Below are 22,663 nucleotides of genomic sequence, written 5' to 3'. Positions count from 1 at the left end.
ACTCAGGGGGCTTCCATAGCCTTGGCAGCTCATGACAAGAGCCTAGGGTGATTACTGATGCCATAAACAAGAGTGTCAATTTGTTAAGTCAACAACAGGAGTCACTGTGCACTTACTCCTCATGTAGGATCTTTGTCCTTAGTGTGCTATACATTGAGATTTAATACTATAACTAGTACTCAAACAGTATTTTTCACTTTATGTTTCTGTGTGGGAGCAAACTGTTGAAATCTTTACTTAATGTATGCTAAACTGATCTTCTGTATATAAAGAGAATTGAAAATGAATCTTGATGTGAATGTAAGGGGAGAGGGAGTGGGAAAGGGGAGGGTTGCGGGTGGGAGTGACGTTATGGGGGGGAAGCCATTGTAATTCTATAAGCTGTACTTTGGAAATTTATATTCATTAAATAAAAGTTAAAAAAAAAAGAAAAGCTCTATACTTAGATAACATAGAAAACCTAGCTAAGAACATTGACATTGATAATATTTGTAAAGTGATAAATACAAAAAGAATAAAAATTCCTCCACAGAGATAGCAGTTAAACTGACACCTGACTAAAGCTACAGTGAAATCCAAATATTTATGGAATATCCTCAAAATTCTGGAAAAAATAACTTTTACAATTTTACTACAGGAAAGTTTTTTTTTAAAAAAATAAAGGTAAAATAAAGACATTATAAAATAAACAATTATTAGAATTTGTCCTCAGCATATATTCACCAAAGTTTTAGACACCCAGAGTAGCCTTAATTACAAGAGGTATAAAAAGCAAAGAAAGTAATAAAGGTGTCAATAAACCTGAGTGAACATTGGGCATTATTTCTACTGAAAAAATGTAATGTTTTGCAGAATTAAAATATGAAAGATACTTTAGTATTTTTTGTCCTACTTAATACTATTGGTCGAACTCTGTAATTAACACACAATTATTCTTAGGTGTTTAAATTTAACTGAAAAGTGATCTCTGTTAAATATAAGAGTGGAAATAAGAGAGGGAGGAGATATACAATTTGGGGCATGCTCAATCTGATTTGCCCCAAATGGTAGTGTTAGAAACATGCCAGGGGATTCCAATTCAATCCCATCAAGGTGGCATGTAGCAATGCCATCTCACTAGTCCAAGTGATCAATTTCAGTTCACAATTGATCATAATGATAGGTCTAAGAGTCAAAGAGATCACATAAACAAGACTAGCATCTGCTAATACTATCTGATAGAATTAAGAAGGAAAGAACGATTCAACATGGGAAGCCGGATACACAGCAGACTTATAGAATGGCAGATGTCCTAAACAGCACTCTGGCCTCAGAATAAGCCCTTAAGGCATTCAGATCCAGCTGAAGAGCCCATGAGAGTATTTTAGGCATGGAAAGCCAAGACACTCTGGCAAAAAAACAAACAAACAAAAAAACAACAAAAAAAAACTAAATGAAAGATCTCTGTGAGTGAGATCCCAGTGGACAGAACGTGCCATCAAAAAGGAGGTACCTTTCTTTGAAGGGAGGAGAGAACTTCCACTTTGTTTATGACCTTGTCTAAATAAGATCGAAGTCGGCAAACTCAAAACGCTTCTATAGCCTTGGCAGCTCATGACAAGAGCCTAGGGTGATTACTGATGCAATAAACGAGAGTGTCAATTTGCTAAGTCAACAACAGGAGTCACTGTGGACTTACTCCTCATGTAGGATGTCTGTCCTTAATGTGTTGTACAATGTGAATTAACGCTATAACTAGTACTCAAACAGTATTTTAGAGTTTGTTTTTCATTGTGAGTACAACTGTTGAAATATTTACTTAATTTGTACTAAATTGATCTTCTGTATATAAAGATAATTGAAAATGAATCTTGATGTGAATGGAATGGGAGAGGGAGTGGGAGATGGGAGGGGTGTGGGTGAGGGGGAGGTTATGGGGGGGGAGTTTGTAATCCATAAGCTGTACTTTGGAAATTTACATTTATTATTTTTTTTGACAGAGTGGACAATGAGAGAGAGAGACAGAGAGAAAGGTCTTCCTTTTTCCATTGGTTCACCCCCCAGTGGCCACTGCGGCTGGCGTGCTGTGGCCAGCACACCATGATGACCCGAAGCCAGGAGCCAGGTGCTTCTCCTGGTCTCCCATGTGGGTGCAGGGCCCAAGCACTTGGGCCATCCTCCACTGCACTCCCGGTCCACAGCAGAGAGCTGGACTGGAAGAGGAGCAACTGGGACAGAATCCAGTGCCTCAACCAGGACTAGAACCCAGTGTGCTGGCGCCACAGGCAGAGGATTAGCCTAGTGAGCTATGGCGCCGGCGGAAATTTATATTATTAAATAAAAGTTAAAAAAATAAAGATACTATAAAAATGAGAACAATGACTAAACTGGAAAAGAGTAAGTCATATTGAAGTATTTTAAGGCCATTTCATTTATTATCTTCAGAAATGTATACTGTGTTAATTTTGGACTATGAAACATAAGTGGGATAATTTCCATTCATAGAATAAAAGTAGAATGAAAGTTTCTACTGTATGGGGCCAGCGCTGTGGTGTAGTGGGTAGAGCCACCACCTGCAGCGCCAGCATACCATATGGTAAGACTCTAAAATAAAATAAATGATGAAAATTTAACCAGAGATATGCTGGTATAACTTTATCAGTGTGGACAAATAAGAACAAATTAATGTCAAAGATAAAATTGTTATGTTTTACATTAAAAATAATTAATGATTGAAAAAATCAATAATTCTCAGTATTTACTCACTTCATAACTAGGTTTGAAATAAATAAAAGAAAGCCTTGATAGATAGTAAGAAAAAAAAAAGAGAAATACACAGTTGTAATGAGAGATTTTTAATATTACAACTTCAGTAATTATTAGATCTCAAAAGAGTTTTATTGTTTTGATCAACTGATCACATAGAGAGCATATTCTTTTTCTAACTTGTTGCATACAGTCAGAAAGTATTTCAAAGAATTGAAATAACACAATGCGTTAATTGGACTAAAATCACATGGTAGGTTCTCACTGACTATATTTTATTCAGTCATTTTCCAATACAATGGAGATTTAAGTTATTTCTAAAAATTCTAATGTTATAAGAAATGTTTTAACAAGGGCCAGCATTGTGACATAGTAGGTTAAGCCATCACTTACCACATTGGCATCACATATTGATTGGTGTGCAGTTCAAGTCCCAGCTACTGCACTTCTGATCAACCTTATGACTAATATGCCTGGGAAGGCAGCAGAAGATGGCCCAAACACTTGGGTGTCTGACACTCATATGAGAGACTAGGATGGTGTTCTTGGCTTCTAACAGCCTGACTCAGCACTGGTTGTTAAAGACATTTGGGGGTGAATTTCAGATGGAAGTTCTCTCTCTCTCTCTTTCCTCCCTTCCTGATTCCCCCTCCTTCCTTTCCTCTCTCTTTCCTGCTCTTCCCGTGAGTCTGCTTTTTAAAGAAAGAATGAAATCTTTTCAAGAATGCTATAACAAATATCTATGTGTGTATCTTCTTCTACACTCGGATGAATATTTCTGTAGGCCAGATAACAAAGTGGAATTTGAAGGACATTTTTATATCTTAATATTATTTAAAATTGCCCACAGAGGTACTAATTTATACTCTCTACTAGTGATACTATAGTACATTATAGCATCTTACCACACTCTTACTAAATTTGATGTTATTACATTTCTAATTTTTGTTTCCTTTTTAGTGGCTAAAAATGACTTCTTATTTTACTTAGTGTTTTTCAGGGACTCTCAATGCTTAGCATTCTTTTACATTTGTTTTTTTCTATATGAGTTTTGTCTTTTGATGTTTTCCTATTCTTTTTCACATGTTTCTATTTGTAAATCGCATTTTATTTTATTTTTTATTCAATTGAAAGGCAAATTGCATGAGAGAGAAATAGAGAGATAGAGAGATAGAGAGAGAGAGAGAGAGAGAGAGAGAGAGAGAGAGGAGGGAGAGGAGAGAGCTTTCATGTGCTAGTTTGTTCCCCAAATGCCCCCATTAGCTGCAGGTGCTCTTTGAGGAAGAGCCAGGATTCTGAAACTCAGTCCAGATTACTCATGTGGGTGGCTGGGACCCAAGTACTTGAACCATCACCTGCTACCTCCCAGGATGTTCATAGAGGAAGCTGGAATAGAAAACAGAACAAGATCTTGGAATGGTGCTGGCATGGGAGGATATCTCAACTGGCATCTAACTAAGCCAAACAAAGTACTCCAACATTTGCTCTTGTTTAGTGCTTAGTGTTCCTCCTTGATTTTGCTATTGCAAAATGTATTGCAATTATATTATCCTAATCTAAAGCTTGTTTTTTGAAATTGCTTTCATAATTTATAAAAATTTCAGTTATCATCATTGTTGGTAATAATTAGTACAGTGCCAAAGATATGGCTACATTGAATTTTTCAAGTATTTGCCATGCAAAAAAATTTGTTACTGTTTGTGTTTAATTTTAATTTATTAAGTTTTATTCATTTGAAAGGCAGAGAAACAGAGACATAAATAGACAGGTATTTTTCATCTGTTGGTTCAATCCTAAAAAGCCTGCAACAGCTGGGGCTGTGCCAGATGAAACTAGAAGCCACGAAACTTAATCTGGTCTCCTATGGGGTTTCAGGGACCCATGTATTGAACTATCACCTGCTCTCTCCAAGGGTACACATTAACAGGAACCTGAAATTGGAATTGGAGCTAAAACTCAGACCCAGGTACTCTTGGGATGTAGCCATTCTAAGTAGTGGCCTTAACATTTGTGCCAAATGCCTGCCTTTTCTTACTTTTTATTTTTTTTTAATTTTTTTAAAGATTTATTTATTTATTTGAAAGCTAGAGTTACACAGAGAGAGGAGAGGCAGAGAGAGAGAGAGAGAGAGAGAGAGAGAGAGGTATTCCAACCTCTGGTTCACTCCCCAATTGGCCGCAATGACTGGAGCTGGACCAATCTGAAGCCAGGAGCCAGGAGCTTCTTGTGGGTATCCCACACAGGTGCAGGGGTCCTTGGGCAATCTTCTACTGATTTCCCAGGCCATAGCAGAGAGCTGGATCAGAAGTGGAGCAGCTGGGTCTCGAACAGGCACCCATATGGGATGCTGGCGCTTCAGGCCAGGGCATTGACCCCCTGCACCACAGCTCTGGCCCACTTTTCTTACTTTTAAATTGGTTAGTTACTTAAATATATGTAATTTATCTCATTCATAGTTCTTGTTTTCCATATTAATACAGTGAAAAGAATGGATTTAGAGGGGTTGGCACTGTACCATAAGGGGTAAAGCCACCCACCACCTGCAGTGTCAGTATCCCATATGGACTCTGGTTTGAGTCCCAGCTGCTCCACTTCCAATCTAGCTCTCTGCGATGCCCTGGGAAGGCAATAGAAGATGGCCCAAGTTCTCAGGCCCCTGCACATGGGTGGGAGGATCCAGAGGAAGCTCCTGGCTCCTGGCTTCGGATCGGCACAACTCCGGCCATTGTGACCATTTGGGGAGTGAACCAGTGGATGGAAGACCTCTCTCTCTCTCTCTTTGCCTCTCCTTCTCTCACTAGGTAACTCTGACTTTCAAGTAAATAAATAAATCTTATTTTAAAAAACAAAATGGATTTAGATAAGTTGTTCCAAATGACATAAAGAGGAAAGAAAAAGGAAAGATTAGACAGCAGAAAGGAAGGAAAGAAGGAGAGGAGGGAGGAAAGAAAGAAGGAAGCAAGGGGGGAGGGAGGGAAGGAGGAAGGAAGGAAAGGAAGGAAGGGAATGCAAAAAGAAAAGAAAAAAATAATAGAGGAGGAAGGGAAGAGAGTCAAGGTGAGAGTAAAAGGAAAGAAGGAGTGAAAAAATAAAAGAAGAGGGAAGAGACCTAAGAACATTTATTAATGGTAGATTCTTTTATATAGCTAAATCTCATTATTTTATACTGAAATATTTCATGAAATTTTGAAAATGTTACTGGTTGCTTAGAACTGAAAATTTGGGAATCACTGAACTAACTTAATTCAGTAGTCTTTATCATTGTTAATATTTTATGATTTATTCTCATACTGACATTCTATATCTAAATAGAAAGGGAATTTCATGTAGAATGTCTTAGGAATCAACAGCTTAAGGGACTTTAGTGGCTGCATCCTTCAGTATAAAATATAGAAGCTCTAGTAGCAAAAACGTGAAAAAAAATCTCAGTAGTTTACAATAACCAAGTTTATTTGTCATGTTCAACTCTCACCAACAAAGGTATACATCCTATTATTTCCTTTGCAATATGTGACAAAAACATTTGACATAGTTTTTAACAATCTAGAAAACTTATATTTGGTAAAATACACTATATCTGCTCACACATCATTGTTGAAACCAATCACATGAACACCCTCAAATTCAACAGATCTGGAGCACATACTCCACCTGCAAGGGAAACTCCAAATATTTTTAAAATATTTTTGTGTGTAAATATGAGAGCAGAAATATGCACTGCTATAGAAAAATAAGTAATTTAATATTGAATGATCACTTTAAAAGCAAGAATTAATTTGACTCATTTATATGCTAATCTATTCTTTAAGATTATTTTAACAAGCTTGTTTTTCAATACTGATACAAATGATTGAGAAAAATAAGATCAGTTGAGATTAGGAGAGAGGATATTGTAGAAAGAGAAAGCAAACTAAAGACGTACAGTGTAGTTGGAAGAGGTTGTAGGACAGCAAATTGAGCGAAGAGGAGAGACAGCAGTTTGCCAAGGAAACAGACATGATAGTGCCAAATCTGGTGTCATTGTGAGGCTCAGCTTAAACTGTGCAAATCATATTTAAGTGCTGTAAGAGTGCATATTACAAAGCAGAGGTTATAGGATATCTGTGAAATCCTAAATCCCTCATTATTTTCCACCTATGAAGAAAGCAAGCCCAGAACAGTGAGGCTTGTTATTTCATGACTGAAAAACAGGAAACTGTGAGTTTAGAAGATTGTTGATTTAAATAAGTAAATAATATAAGCTATTTTAATGTTTTTTGTGTTTCATAAAGGTTTCCTTTCTCCCTTCTCTCTCTCTCTCTCTCTCTCTTTTTTTTTTTTTTGTTGTTGAGATAAGTGGTTTCTGTCATATGGTTTGATACAGTTCAGAGTTGCACAATCTATTTTAGGTTTGTTGACAACACATGTTTTAGTCTAACAGCTCAAAATGTACTGTTAATATTGGAAATATGTCCAGCTATGGCTCAAAATGTTTCTCTGATTTCAATGATTTGGTAGACAAATTTGATTATGTTTCCTTTTTATCTCTAACATTCATATATGACATACCATGAGCCCACATCCATTTCCTTTTTGAATTACATTTTTGTTGATCAGGGGCTGCTAACATTTACTCTTTTGAAAAAATGTACACAATTTAATGTAAAATTTAAAGGGTTGTGACTTTTTTCCAGTAAAAGAAACCACTACCTTGACCAAATTTATAATACAATCAATATTTGAGTTTTATAATATTGAAAACTAGTAAAATAGAAAAAAATTAAAAGTCAACACACCTGGAGTTAAATGGAAATGATAAAATAACACGTACAGATGTGACATGAAAAATAATCCCATAAGATTTCTGATGGGATTATTATTACTTATATGCTCTAAAGAAATTTATCTAGAAGACATCTAAACTAAGATCTATGAATGATGAATAACTTGCCTCTTCTTGATCAATGCATGTATTTTATGTTAAAAAGTGTTACTATATGGCCATAGATGTGAGGCTACTTCTGGAAGAAGGAAAGAATTTTGTAAATAACTGGTGTGTGTGTGTGTGTGTGTGTGTGTGTGTGTATGTGTGTGTATGTACATGCGTATATATGTAAAAGAAACCATAGAAATCTAAGTTTTATGGAGGTTACTACTTTTTGGTTAACACTTTAATAGTGTTTTTCATTTTTTATAAGTCTGTCTTTATGTGATTTCAGAAAACTTTAAACTAAATGATTACATTTGTTACTCAAAGTTTAAGACACAGTTTAAGATAAATTTACACTACAGGCTTTCCCTTAATGTCCTTCAAATTAAATAAAATAGCAGATATCTTTCATATTATGTTGATTGGAGGGAAATCTTTTGAAAACACCATATTTTGTACTTTTAAGTTAATACAATTTTTTTTTTGACAGGCAGAGTTAGACAGTAAGAGAGAGAGAGAGAGAAAGGTTCTTCCTTCTGTTGGTTCACCCCCCAAATGGACGCTACGGCTGGTGCTGCGCCGATCCGAAGCCAGGAGCCAGGTGCTTCATCCTGGTCTCTCATGCGGGTACAGGGCCCAAGCACTTGAGCCATCCTCCACTGTCTTTCTGGGCCACAGCAGAGAGCTGGATTCGAAGAGGAGCAGCAGGGACTAGGACCTGGTACCTATATGGGATACCGGTGCCGCAGGTGGAGGATTAACCAAGTGAGCCACGGCACCAGCCCCACAATTTTCTTTTTAACAATAAATATATTGTATTGACACTTCAAATTTAAATACTCTTTCAGGAATATTGCTTTTTCTTATGACATTACCAAATGAACTATTTTATATTTTTATGGATTTCCTGAGATATATCATTTGGCACACTTAGAATACTGCAGGAAATATACAGATGAAAGAGCATTGATATTAATATTAATAACTATGATAACTTCTTTGTGGAGAAGTCTTTAAATATGACTATTTCAATAAGTAAATGTAATAATTTGTTAATGATTCTTGTTTTGGATAGCAAAAATTATCAAAACTTTATTTGCAGACTTTTATAAGCAATAAATGAAGTGTTGTTGTTTTAGTGTCTTTGCTATTGTGTTTATTGCTCTTCATGTGCTTTTTAGGTGAAAATTAAGATTGAATGAGAAATATATGACATTAGTAGAAATTTGTTATTTTCTTGTACATCACATATCTAATGGTGCTAATAAAATCCAAAATAAAATATAAAGTAAATCTGAAAATAGGTCTGCTAGTCACTGCTTATTTTGAAAGCATCCTAAATGCACTGATCTGTTATTAAAAAGAATAGTTCAGAGTTAACCGTGAGTACACCAGAAATTCTAAATAGGGAAAGAGGAAGAAATGAGGGAGAGAGAGAGGGAGGAAGGATGAGAAGAAGGAAGGAGAAAAGGGAGAAAGAAAAGAAGAAAGGCGGGAAGGAAGGAGGAAAGGAAGGAGAGAAGGAAGGGAGGGAGGGAGAGAGGGATAAAAGGAGAGAAGAAAGGATAGGGACAGGGAGGGAAGGAGGAGAAAACAGAAAGAGGGAAAATGGCAAAAAAGAAACAAAGAAAAAATTACAGGTGGAAAACACTGGTAGTTCCTTTTCATCTACTTGTTCTTCTAGGTGATATGAACATAATTATGAGAAGTAGAAAGTATTATTAGAAGTTTGGAAGAAAGGAATGGAAAGGAAACAAAAGACAGGGTGGCCAAGTGCATTAATTTGTTTAATAATGATAACAACTTTATGAGATATCTATTATGTATCTAAAAGTTCATGGAAAAATAGAATTAAAATATAAGGTTTCTTTGATGCAAAACAATTTTGAAATTCATCAATAGTTTATAATATGCATTTTCCAAGAATTTTTGTAAACTCCTCATGTTACTTTTTCTAGTAATAGATAAAGCAGTTACTTTCCAAATAGTGAAAGCAGATACTTGATGAATAGAAAGGTCAGGATTTATATTACAGTTTTTCTGATTCTTATGTTCATTTTTCCTAACCCTTACATTTCAACCTTTGGAAAAACAAGCTCCTCCTCCCCTCCCCTCCCCTCCCCTCCCCTCCCCTCCCCTCCCCTCCCCTCCCTTCCACTCCCCTCTTCTCCCCTCCCCTCTTTCTTCTCTCCTCTCTTCTCTGTAGGCTCTTTATGCTGTCATCTTTATCACTCAGTCTTCCCTTCTACTCTGATTATAATACTCATCCATATCCAGTAATTTTCCTTCACTCCTTGAAAATTTTTCTTTCTATTTTTGATTTAAAACCTTTCTCTGGAAACGAAACACCTCTCCCTATTTTAAAGGCACATCTTTATCCTCTTGTTCCTGTTCACTACACCTCATTATTTTATAAAACTGATGGACTTTTCCCAATGTTGCAACTTTGTATTTGACATCTGTCTTGTCAAAAGTTAAGGTGACAACTCTTCAGGCCTCATAACTGCCCCTGTGCACTGGCTTGTACATACTACTTGCTTAGCGATAGCATCTGTTTTGATCAACGTCTGTGTTAAATCAGTTGTTATACTTTGTGTGCCTTTTCTCACACTATGATTGCATGTGGAAAGTTCACAAAGCTGTGTACTCATTTCCTCATACATGTTGTTTTGTTCATTTTATTTTTATACTTCCTTTTGCTTGTAAAAGTGGTACCTCAAACTAAGTATGCCTCCCATATTATTTACTCAGTTTCCTGAAAGCAAAATATCCCTTAAATTGCACTATCAGTGACAAACACATTCTTTCACACATTCAGAGAGTCTACTTTGGATCTTTCTTCTATTTCCTTACATCTGATTAATGAGCATTCCCTAGAGAGACAATGCCCACTAACTCAACAGTGTTTCTTCTATCTGTGGTATTGAGTTATTGGGGAATAATGATAAAAGCTCATGCCTCACAGCTCTGTAGGTTTGCTAGGTGAATTTTCTGCTGGTTTAACCATGGGTAGCCACCTCTAGTTGGTTGGTTAACTCAGGGGTTGGAAGGCCTATGGACAGCCAGCCCTCTTCATGAGGTCTGTTAACCCAGTTACGCTCACATTGCGATGATGTCAGTTTCAAGAGATGAACCCCTTTGTACAAATCTTAATCCAAATCTGCTTGTGTCTTATTTGCAGACACTTTCAGGACAGAACAAGTCACAAGGCAATTCTAAAGTCTTTATAGGAAAAGACCCCACATAAGTATAGATCTTGGTTAGTGGCATTCATTGGGTGGCCCTTATTGTGACAGTCCACCATGCTGTGAATTTGCTTTCTTACTGCTGTACTCCACGTTCAGATTTTTGTTACTACTGTTTCCTTATGGAGAAGTTTTCCAATGTTTCTGTTTCAGGTCTCTGTTTTAAGCCATCTAATAGTCTCCAAAACTTCTAATCAAATTACTTTCCAGTGTCCAACAAGCAAGCACACACACAAAAACACACACAACATGCACACACCTCTAACTTCCTGAATCTTTCAGATGAGAGTCTGTTTTCTTCTCCCTGATTTTGAGTGTCCTAGTATAGTATACATGCCCTACTTTAACTCACATGGCTCACTACAACTAAGTTTTGCTTATAAAACATTGTATGATCTCTTCACATACTTATTTCCCTTTTCCTTGCCTATTTCCTTTTTCATTTGATAATTCTGTTTTTCTTAAAAGAAATTTCACATTATCTCTTTTGTCTCCTTTTTTAAAGATTATTTATTTATTTGAAAGGCAGAGTTACAGAGAGAGAGAGGAGAGGCAGAGAGAGAGAGAGAGAGAGAGAGGTCTTCCATCCCCTGGTTTACTCCCCAAGTGGTCGTAATGGCTGGAGATGGGCTAGTCTGGAGACAAGATCCAGGAGCCAGGAGTCAGGAACTTCATTCAGGTCTCCCAAGTGGGTACAAGGGCCAAGCACTTGGGTCATCTTCCACTGACTTCCTAGGCATATTAGCAGGGATTGGATCAGAAGTGGAGCAGTGGGGACTAGAACTGGCACCCATGTGGCATACTGGCGCTGCAGGCAGAGGCTTAACATACTATGCCACAAAACCAGCCCTCCATCTTTTTTTATTAAAGGAAAATCCGTTCTTCAATCAGTTTTAACTTTGCCTGTTTTTATCTGTCAAAAATGATTTTTTTCACTTTTGACTAAATCCTGAAACAAATTACTCATAACTATCTTAAAATTGGGATTATATCCTTCACTTCATTATTTTTGTTTATTTTTTATATATGTCTCCTTTCTTTGACTTAAAATGACCTCTACAATAGCCCTTATAACACAATTCACATATCTAATGTAGCAATTTATGCGACATTAAAAGAAGCAAAAGAACAGTAATTTCAGTAATGTCAAGTTTATAATGAATTTTATTTAGTCTAGCATATGGCACAATAGTTTTCTGTTGCAATTAATTTCTCAACAATGTTGCAGTGGATTGGTTTCTGAGAGGAGGAGCATGGTAGGGGCAAGAGGCGTCAAATCACTGCACAGACCCCAGGAGTTGGGTGAAAGTGGGCTTGAGGCAAGCAGCCCACAGACTCGTTTATTTCAGTTAGTACAACAGCTTATATAGTCAAGACCAGCCAATCTGGTCAAGGGCCGGTCTATGCCCCAACCAATCATAGCCTATTGCCAGGCAGTTTCCAAAGCCATCCAATCACAGCCTGTTGCCAGTCAGGCTCTTGTTGCCAGGCAGTTTCTGAAACCATCCAATCACGGCCTGCCATCAGTCAGGCTCTGTTGTCATGTGGTTTCCTCTGTTGTCATGTGGTTTCCGAAGCCATCCAATCACGGCCTGTTGCCAGGCAGTTTCTGTTGTCAGCGGCCATCTTGGCATGACCTTTTCACCTCAGCGGCCATCTCTATATGACCTTTTCACCTCATTCTACCACAGTTTTTCAACATAGAAGCAACATAAAAATTGTTAACTCACATATTCTATTTTCACATATATTCTGAAATTCAGAGTGCATTTTACATTTGTAGTATATCTCTGCTTAGACTCATTATATTTCCACTGTTCAATAACCAGTTGTTACTACTATCATATTGAACATCACATCTCTAAAATGCTGAAAGAAATATTAGCGTAACATGGAGAATGTTGACTTGTAGTCAGACCTTTGATCAGATTCTGTCTTTGAAACATAACATAAACCTGGACAATTACTCAGTCTTGCTGGGCCTTATTTTCTTCCTGCTTACAAAGTACAGCGTACAGTGCACACAGCACATAGATGCCTGCAGTAAAATCCTTTAAGTTACACTGTATTTAACATTTTAATGCTTCTTAATTTTAACTTCATATACTGAATAGATTTTGAAAGATAAGACTCTGCCAGCTCCTTGAGTTATTATTTAGACATGGAGGGTATGTTATATATGGATTAGCTTCCAGTTACTGAGGGTGATTATGCTTTGGAGAATACCAGTTCAGCCAGTTTGAGTTGGAAAAAATGCCAAACCAAATTCATATGTAGTGTTTTACCTAAAGATATTCTTCAAACCATGCCCACATTCCATTATTTTCCTCATCTTTACTTAAAAAAAAGCAAAGATAAATGTTAGATATCTAAAGAAATTTCTAATGGAAAGCCTATCTTTACAATTCTATCAAAATGTGCTTTAAGACATGCATTGACTATGTAGATGCAGATATAATATACAAAATAAACCTTTACAGATCCACTTATACAAAAACAACTGTATTATGCTCCCTCAAGGAATGTATGGTTGGTTAAGACCTTGATAGTGGAGTAAAGGAAAGAAAGCTAGAATTTAGAGCTTTGAATACTTCTATTTGATCCTAAGAACACATGGAATTGTGATGAAATGTAACAGAATACAGTTGGATTAGTTATGTAATAATTCTTATTACTTGTCTAGCCATTGTGTTTTGTTCTAAAAACTAAACTTTAAATCTGTATGGTATTACCTGGTAGGTCTCTGTTCTTTAGTTTAAAAAGAAGAAGAAAAAGAAAATCCCACAGTCTGTACTCAAGAAGTGCCTAAAACTGATTTGTGTTGATTTTTAAGTCCATCTAATAAATAATATCTGTTTTCTATGGTAAAAAAAAAGTACTTGTGGTGATTAAAATTAAGTGCATCACACAATTTCTGTCATAGTCTTCATTTATTTTCAAAAAATCAATTAAAATGTAACCCATGTTATGCCAAATTCTTGCACAATACCTGAAACCTATAATTTGCATATTATAGCTGTCAATTAGGGTCCTAAGACATTACACCAATCATTTGCAAGCTTTTAGATTATTAAGTGTGAAGTCTACTTTAAGAAACTTAGTCCCAAATTGTGGTCAAATAAACATTCAATTAGTTAGAATAAAGTTGCAATACAAATAAAATCAGCTTTAATAGTGTCATATAAGTTTGAAAGGTATTATACAGCAGAAGAGTTATTGACTCAACTGAGAATATATGGGCAATCTTCATAAAAATGTTGCTCATGCTGAGTGTGGCAGGAAGGGTAGTTTACAGGTTCACAAAGATGGCAGAGGGGAATTATAGCATGAAGGAAAGCAATTGATATGTCATGGAGGTCTGAAATTGTGCATAAATTATAATGAACTGATGAACTTTTTGTTCTGCAGTGGATAGGTCTCAATGGTAGCATAGGGAAGGACCAAAGAGGAGCATTAAGACTGATAGAGGGTGGCAGGCATTGTCGAACAGTGGTTAAGTATCACTTGCAACACCACCTCCCATGTCATAGAATCAGTTCCAGCTGTTCTGCTTCTACTCCAACTCCCTGACAATGTACCTATGAAAGTAGCAAAAATGGTCTAAGTGCTTAGGCCACTGCCAGTCACATAGGAAACCAAGATAGAATTCCAGGCTCTAGCTTCATCCTGGAACAGCGCTAGTCATAATGGCCTTTTGGTGAGTGAACCAGCAGATGAAATATCTTTCTGTCTAATGAATCTTGATGTGAATGTAATGGGAGAGGGAGCGGGAGATGGGCGGGGTGCAGGTGGGAGGGAAGTTAAGGAGGGGAAAATGCCATTGTAATCCATAAACTGTACTTTGGAAATTATATTTACTAAATACAAGTTTAAAAAAGAAAGAAAGATCTTTCTCTCTGTCTCTCCTAACACTTTGTCTCAAAACAAATAAAAATTATTTTAAAAAAGCTTGATAGAGGAATAATTAAGGTCCATAGCACCCTTGAAACCCTTCCCAAAGCTGGCACTTCCTTAGTTTTCCTTATGGTAATAAATAACTTGACAATCAAATGATTATTTTTACCATTATTTAGACATAGGCTGTTGCCTCTCTACCCCTGAAATATATCCTGCCTATGCCCTAGTCCAAGCCACACATCTCTTTCCTGGACTATGGTAAAACTCATCTATCTGATCTGTCCTTCTCTACTCTTACTCTCCTACACTCTGGTTTCTTCTCAGAGGCAACAGTGGTTGTCTCTAAAAGCATAGTAGAGTTGTTCAGCTTCCATTTTTAGAGACTCCATGGCTCTCTATTTCTTTATGGTCTACATGGTCAAACATGATCTAGCCTAACGCTATGATCTCATATCACTCCATTTTACCTTATCCTATATCAGACTAGGTTCAGCTATCTTAACTTTTTTTTTTTAATATTCACTGAATATTCTCATTGTTTTCTTACTTACAGCCATTACTCTTACTCTTTCTCTTTTTTTAAAAAAGATTTATTTTATTTATTTGAAGGACAGAAAAATAGAGAGTGAGAGAGAATCTGCCATCCACCAGTTAATCTCTAAACGCTCATAATGTTCAGGGCTGGGCCAAGCTAAAACCAGAAGCCTGGGACTCCATCTGGGTCACTGACAAGGGTGACTTGGGCCAAAGTACTTGAGCCATTTTCTGCTGCTGGATTGGAAGTGGAGTAGCTGGATCTAGAACCAGTGCTCACATGGGATGCCTGTCTCTTCAGAGGCAGCTTTAGCCACTGTGCCACTGCACCATGACACTGTCCCTCTTTTTCCTCTTTCTCTGACTGTCAAATGACTGACTCCATCAAATCCTCCAAATCACAACTGACAGTATCTACTTCAAGGATGCCTCCCTTTTAGATCCAGTATAAAAATACCTTGATGGTGAGGTCACTCTCTATTTTGTTTTCCATACTACTCTTTTTTACTACCTGAAATTAGGTTATTTCCACTGTTATTACTATTATAGTTATTATTTACTCATGTATTTTTTCCCATTCACCAGAATGTAAATTGTCTGACAACAGAAACCTCTGTCCATCATTGTATCCTTAATATTCAAAAAAGTTTGGCAAAAAACAGACACTTGAGAAATACTTGTTGAATGAATGAATGAAGTTTTTTCTCAGCTGTACTATTATTCTCTTTCCTAGGATTTCAATTATGTTAAGAAGGAAGAGGGATGTGAATCCATTACTTTAGTGTTGTATCAGGTACAAGAGATATTCGAGTAGAGAGAGATGGCAACCACTTCCACCACAAACCCTACTACTATAGCCCCAGTATTAAATGCATGAGTTGACAGAGAGGAATAAAGGTCTCTTTCTCTAGTTTCTGAATATTTAAATTCCAAGTAGTTTCCTAAATCAAATGTAGGAATTTTAATAACTAAAAGTTTAGGTTTGGGTAGAAAACAGAATTGAATAGGATATTCTGTTCTTTTATATTATATTAAATTAAAATTGGATATTTTATAAAGTTAACAAAATAATTACTTAAAGCAAAAATTTTTAAAGATTTATTTATTCATTTGAAAGTCAGAGTAACACAGAGAGAGAAGGAAAAGCAGAGAGAGAGAAAGAGGTCTTCCATCCATTGGTTCACTCCTCAAATGGCCACAATGACCAGAGCTGTTCCAATCCTAAGCCAGGAGCCAGGAGCTTCCTCCGGGTCTCCTATGCGGGTGCAGGCAGGGCCCCAAGGCCTTGGGCCATCTTCCACTGTTTTCCCAGGCCATAGCAGAGAGTTGGATAGGAAGTGGAGCAGCTAGGTCTTGAACCAGGGCCCATATGGGATGCGGGCACTTCAGGTGACAGTTTTACCTGCTGTACCACAACGCTGACCCCTAAAGCAATATTTTGAATATGATTCTGTTGGCTTTGTTATTTTCCTTCTGTTACTGAAGGACATGGGAAGATCTAACCCTAATTGAATAAAAATGAATAATTATTTTTTAGATATATATAATGCCCAATGTTTGAAAAGCTAATATTCCCTGAATAAGAAAAATCAGTAGTTCTATGAGGCCATTTAGATTATTTTCCTGGGAGATCTTATGAATGTTCTTCAGCTGTTGCATGGACATTATTATTGATAATCTTTTTCAGAGAATGAATAGACAACTTGTATTTTAAGTATTTATTCATATTAACATTTCCTTTGTAACATGTGCTTTTACAGGAATATAAATAGCTCCTAGAAAGAACATCTATCACCTGAGAGCAAAATGAAAATCTTTCTGTTGCTTTTTGCCCTTGGGTTCTGCTGGGCACAGTATAGCCCACATACCCAACAGGGACGCACATCTATTGTCCACCTGTTTGAGTGGCGCTGGGTTGACATTGCCAAGGAATGTGAGCGATACCTGGCTCCCAATGGATATGGAGGAGTTCAGGTGAGTTTTGTTAATGGGATGAATTACAGAGTTTGCTACGTTTATAGTAAATAGTATTCTGATCAACATCTCCAAAGCGAGGTAAAGTGGGTTTTCATATGAATGGACTCTCAATAAAACAGTTTGGTACTTCTGGCAGCTTTTTTTTTGGTTTCTGATAGAATCTTTCCCAGCAGGATATCTTTAATATGCTATTAATATTTTAGTTGGTTATTAAGAAATGCAGCCACATAAAAGTTGAGAAATAATTGTTGACTAGTTTTTAGAACATCCAATGGTATAAAATAAAACTGTAATTTGATACTTATTGATACATTTTATATTTTAGGTCTCTCCACCCAATGAAAATGTTGTAGTTACCAATCCTTTTAGACCTTGGTGGGAAAGATACCAACCAATTAGCTATAAAATATGCACCAGATCTGGAAATGAAGATGAATTCAGAGACATGGTGACGAGATGTAACAATGTCGGTGTAAGTAAAGTTTCCTTTAAAAATATTATGGAGGAAACCAATTTTTCCCTATTGTCTCTTGCTGTTTTGAGCAGAAAGATTTTCATATTTTAAACTGTTAAATTTCACTCCATACCTTAGCTGTAACTCAAAATTTGCATTGTGCTATGTTCAAATTGCATAAATTTTTTGTAGGCATAATTTATCTACTAACGAAGAGACAAATTAAAGTTTAAAGCAGAATTCACTTATATAGCAAAACATTTCCTAAAAACACTTTTCATTTTAGAAATAGGATATCAGTTACAATCATTGCAGTCATTTTATGATTTACATTTCCATCCAAAATTCCTAGGTTGTCTTCCACATTGGTTTTTCTTTACAAAATAGTTATTTTCTCTCTTTAATAAGAGACTAATATCTACCTTCTTCTTTTCAAATACCAAGTAAAGGGTAGAGGCAAACTTCTTTCTTAATAACCTCTCCTGTCTCAATTGAATCTTATTTCCTCAAAAATGGCATTTTTCATTTATTTATAATTATGACATTTTCTTATCTGTCAAGTTATTATTATGTAAATACACAGTTGATCAAATGTTTTTAAGAGTTGTTGGTCTTCAGTTAACATTAGTTCCTTTTCATACTTCACTTTGTTTTTGTAGAAAATTTATAAAATATCAGAAATAATTGAGTTTTATTTGTGGGCTGTATATAATATTCAATAATAGTTTTGATTTCTGCCTCTCTCTAAGTCAAACTGGAGTGGAAACCTTGTTTTTCAGGTCCGTATTTATGTGGATGCTGTAATGAATCATATGTGTGGTGACGGTCAAGGTGCGGGAACACATAGTACCTGTGGGAGTTACTTCAATGCTCAAACCAGGGATTTTCCAGCTGTCCCATACTCTGGTTGGGATTTTAATGATGGTAAATGTAAAAGTGGAAGTGGAGGCATTGAGAGCTATCAAGACATTTATCAGGTAATTTTTAAAAAATTAGTAATATGAGTAAAATATCATCTGTATTTTAAATTGTATGCATATAGCTTATTGAATTCCATTTCATATGAGTGTAGAATCTTTGGGAAAATGTGTTACCAAGTCTGTTTAAAAATACAAACTCAAACCAATGTTCAAAAACTTACCCCAATTAAAAAAAACTCATCTTTTATATTTCATAAATTCTCCAATTTATACTAAGGAATAATTTAAGGATGTATCTGTAGTGCCCAATGCAAAGAAGGCACTATAGATGTATCTGTTGGTGAACCTGTTCATCAAAAACCAAATAGATTCTCAAGTTAAAGGTGATGTTTTATGAATCACAAAATTTCAACCTCAACAGGTCAGAGATTGTCGTCTGACTGGTCTTCTTGATCTTGCATTGGAAAAAGATTATGTGCGTTCCACTCTTGCTGCGTACTTGAACCGTCTCATTGACATTGGTGTAGCAGGGTTCAGACTGGATGCATGTAAGCATATGTGGCCTGGAGACATAAAGGCAGTTTTGGACAAGCTGAACAATCTAAACACAAAGTGGTTCCCTTCAGGAAGTAAACCTTTCATTTACCAAGAGGTATGTCAATACGTATAAGTGAAGATAAAATAGTCTAATTAGAAACTAAATGACAGATTTAATTAAATACACATTGTATGGAGGTTAATAACGGGGTCATTTATATACAGCAGTGTTCTTTAAGCTCTTTTACTTGGAGACAGCAATTCTTTCTCACAGTCATTGTATTGGAAGTGCAAACAATTTAAAGAGGCCTCAAAGCCCCAGAAAACAGTATGGAAGGCAGAGCATCACAGAGGTATTTTTTCAAGCCAGTCTATCTGGGTTGGAATCTTGACTATACATCTAATAACCTTATGTTTTTTAGGCAACTTTTCTAACCTTTCTGAGAACAATTCTTTTCCATAAAGAACTGGGTTAATTATAAAGTTTTTATCTTGGTTGTTTTTGGGGAATTACTAATGAGTTGATGTTCATCAATCCCTGAGAATTGTTGTCAGTCAAATAATAAATGCTGTGTCATTTTGAACTCTTATAATCATTTATGTGGGAGACTAAATTAGGTCAGTATTCTCTCAGGACAACAGATCACCTTGTCATCATTTTTCTTTCAATATTGTAACATACGTGTTATCCAAAAAGTCAGACTCACCCTATGAGCATAACCGTTTTAGACAATTAAAATTACATATTCTTAATCCATTCTCTATCAATGTTAATGTGTTCACTAAAATAATTCAAAATTCTCATGTATTTTCTCCTAAATTTCTACTAGGTGATTGATCTGGGTGGTGAGCCAATTACAAGTAGTCAGTACTTCGGAAATGGCCGTGTGACAGAATTCAAGTATGGTGCAAAACTAGGCACGGTTATTCGCCGGTGGAATGGAGAGAAGATGTCTTACCTAAAGTAAATGACGTATTATTTGTCACTTGAGTCATGTCTCACATCTACTGGTGTTACTGCCCAAGTTAAAATTACCTTCTTGGAAGCTCCCAATTTTGGACAAATACCAAAGAGTCAATTATTTTAAGTGTTACAGTGCCTCAAGCTCCAAGTAATCATCTTTTTTTTTTAAAATTTAGAATGCCAATCACATAGAAGTTTGTCTAGAGACTGAAAACATCACCTGCATTTTTTTTTAAATGTGGCTACACTATGAACTGAAATGTAGTATATCAGTTATTTTGATATGTGAAAATGTTTATACATGGAAATTCAGAATTGAAGCCTCATTATAACCCATTATGGTATTCTGTATAATGAGAGGATATTGACCTTCTGAAGTCTATCTAAATTGCAATATACTGAAACCTCTATAAGAACTTTTTAATAACAAAATTGATAGTATCTATAACATGAATGGAATACAAATAATTCACATGTATATAAAAACAGGAAATATTTGAAAATTGCATGTATATTATAAAATCCTATAAAATATATATACTTTTAGAAAGAATTTATCTGAGAGTGATATATAGATTATTCTAATGCCATTGAAAAGAATATGTATCTTTATAACTTATTTTTTAAATAGGAACTGGGGAGAAGGCTGGGGTTTCATGCCTTCTGACAGAGCACTTGTCTTTGTGGATAACCACGACAATCAGCGAGGACATGGCGCTGGAGGAGCATCTATTCTTACCTTCTGGGATGCTAGGTAGGAAAGAGAATACGTTTGTTTTTTAATCTATCTATGAAAAATTATACCCCATGATAATGTCATTTTGTAACTTTCAGACTGTATAAAATGGCAGTTGGATTTATGCTTGCTCATCCCTATGGAGTCACACGAGTAATGTCAAGCTACCGGTGGTCAAGAAATTTTGTGAATGGAAAAGTAAGCTTAAAGTTGTTCAAGATACCTTTTTTCTCCAGAAAGAAGGAAGATTTGTGTTAATTTTACATGAATATATTGCATTCAATATTTACTAATTAAATATTTATTAAATATAAACATAATGTAATACATGGATCTTTGTAATACAGTGGATATTAAAAAAGCAAAATTCAAGTTTTCCACATTCAAAAGTGTAGAAACTGTTTCAGAGATATGACAAATATTCGCTCTCCACTAAGAAAAAACATCTAAACATAAGATAAAAGTCAGGCAGTAAAATATGTACTTCTTTAACTAAAGGACTGGTATTAAGAATAAGAACAGTTTGGGTTTGGTGTAATAGAAAACAAAAACGAAAAAATATATTTGATAAAACTGTGAATTATTTGCTATTTGTGTTTCTAATTAAGGATACTAATGATTGGATTGGGCCACCAAACAATAATGGTGTAACTAAGGAAGTAACTATTAATGCAGACACTACTTGTGGCAATGACTGGGTCTGTGAGCATCGGTGGCGCCAAATAAGGTGGGACTATTTATGTTGAGATTTTCTCTAGTAGTAAAATGTCTTTAAACAGAAGCAGTTTAAGGATATCAACATTTTTTATGATGCTATGCTTATAGGAACATGGTCATTTTCCGTAATGTAGTCGATGGCCAGCCTTTCAGTAACTGGTGGGATAATGGTAGCAATCAAGTGGCTTTTGGAAGAGGAAACAAAGGATTCATTGTCTTTAACAATGATGACTGGTAAGTAGATATCAATTTAAGAGTACAGCTTAAACTTGTATATTGTTGGTTTATTCTTTTCCTATTTTTTAACTTTTTATATTTGAAAATTCTTCTAATGAGTTTTTTTTTTTTTTTCAAAAACAGAGATATCAGAATAGGAAGAAAAAAATACCCTGATGGCTCTTACTCTTTAGTTTTTATTTTTTATAATTGATTTCTTTTAATTTTTTAAATTTACTTATTTGTTTGAAAGTTGGAGTTACACAGAGAGAGGAGAGGCATGAGAGAAAAGAAAGAGAGAGAGAGAGAGAGAGAAAGGTCTTCCATCCAATGGTTCACTCCAAATTGGCCGCAAAGGCCGGAGCTGAGCTGATCTGAAGCCAGTAGCCAGGAGCTTCTTCTGGATCTCCCACATTGTTGCAGGGGCCCAAGGACCTGAGAAATCTTTCAGTGCTTTCTGAGGCCATAGCAGAGAGCTCGATCAGAAATGGAGCAGTTGGGTCTCAAACAGGCGCCCATATAGGATGCTTGTGCTTCAGGCCATGGCGTTAACATGCTGGTCAGCTGGACCCTATTTCTCTTTCAAATTTTATTGTGTGCATCCTTGAAAAATCATGTGGTTATACAATATATAATAAAACCTATAAATGCTCACACACAATCTAAAGATTTATAATATAGTTAATGTAGTGGTTGTGCAATCCCATGTTGTCCTGATTTTTTTTCATGGAATAAAATTTCCTCATTACTGGAATATCTTTATTTTTTTTCTTGGCACTTTTCCTCTACCCCTCCTCAATCTGATTGTTTGG

The 22,663-nt window shown here is 35.9% G+C and overlaps 1 protein-coding gene across 3 annotated transcripts in view; it reads left to right on the top strand.

Annotated features, from left to right (window-relative positions):
• LOC100343733 (pancreatic alpha-amylase) overlaps nt 1-22,663 on the top strand; it is a 50,326-nt gene that overhangs the window by 25,849 nt on the left and 1,814 nt on the right. For 2 of the 3 annotated variants that reach the window (XM_002715825.5, XM_070076934.1), the window contains 9 exons: nt 17,091-17,304; nt 17,633-17,779; nt 18,541-18,738; nt 19,103-19,333; nt 20,049-20,182; nt 20,814-20,936; nt 21,017-21,116; nt 21,527-21,645; nt 21,744-21,869. In XM_002715825.5, coding sequence (XP_002715871.1) covers nt 17,137-17,304; nt 17,633-17,779; nt 18,541-18,738; nt 19,103-19,333; nt 20,049-20,182; nt 20,814-20,936; nt 21,017-21,116; nt 21,527-21,645; nt 21,744-21,869 — 1,346 coding nt within the window. In that variant the 5' untranslated portion in view covers nt 17,091-17,136. Of the gene's footprint in view, nt 1-6,824; nt 6,943-17,090; nt 17,305-17,632; nt 17,780-18,540; nt 18,739-19,102; nt 19,334-20,048; nt 20,183-20,813; nt 20,937-21,016; nt 21,117-21,526; nt 21,646-21,743; nt 21,870-22,663 lie in introns of those variants that run through there. The other variant, XM_051856228.2, reaches the window with a different exon arrangement.

Source organism: Oryctolagus cuniculus, chromosome 7, assembly GCF_964237555.1.
Source record: "Oryctolagus cuniculus chromosome 7, mOryCun1.1, whole genome shotgun sequence".
Taxonomy (NCBI): Eukaryota; Metazoa; Chordata; class Mammalia; order Lagomorpha; family Leporidae; genus Oryctolagus; species Oryctolagus cuniculus.
The sequence above is the reverse complement of the archived record's forward strand: the minus strand, read 5'-3'. Positions and strand labels throughout refer to the sequence as shown.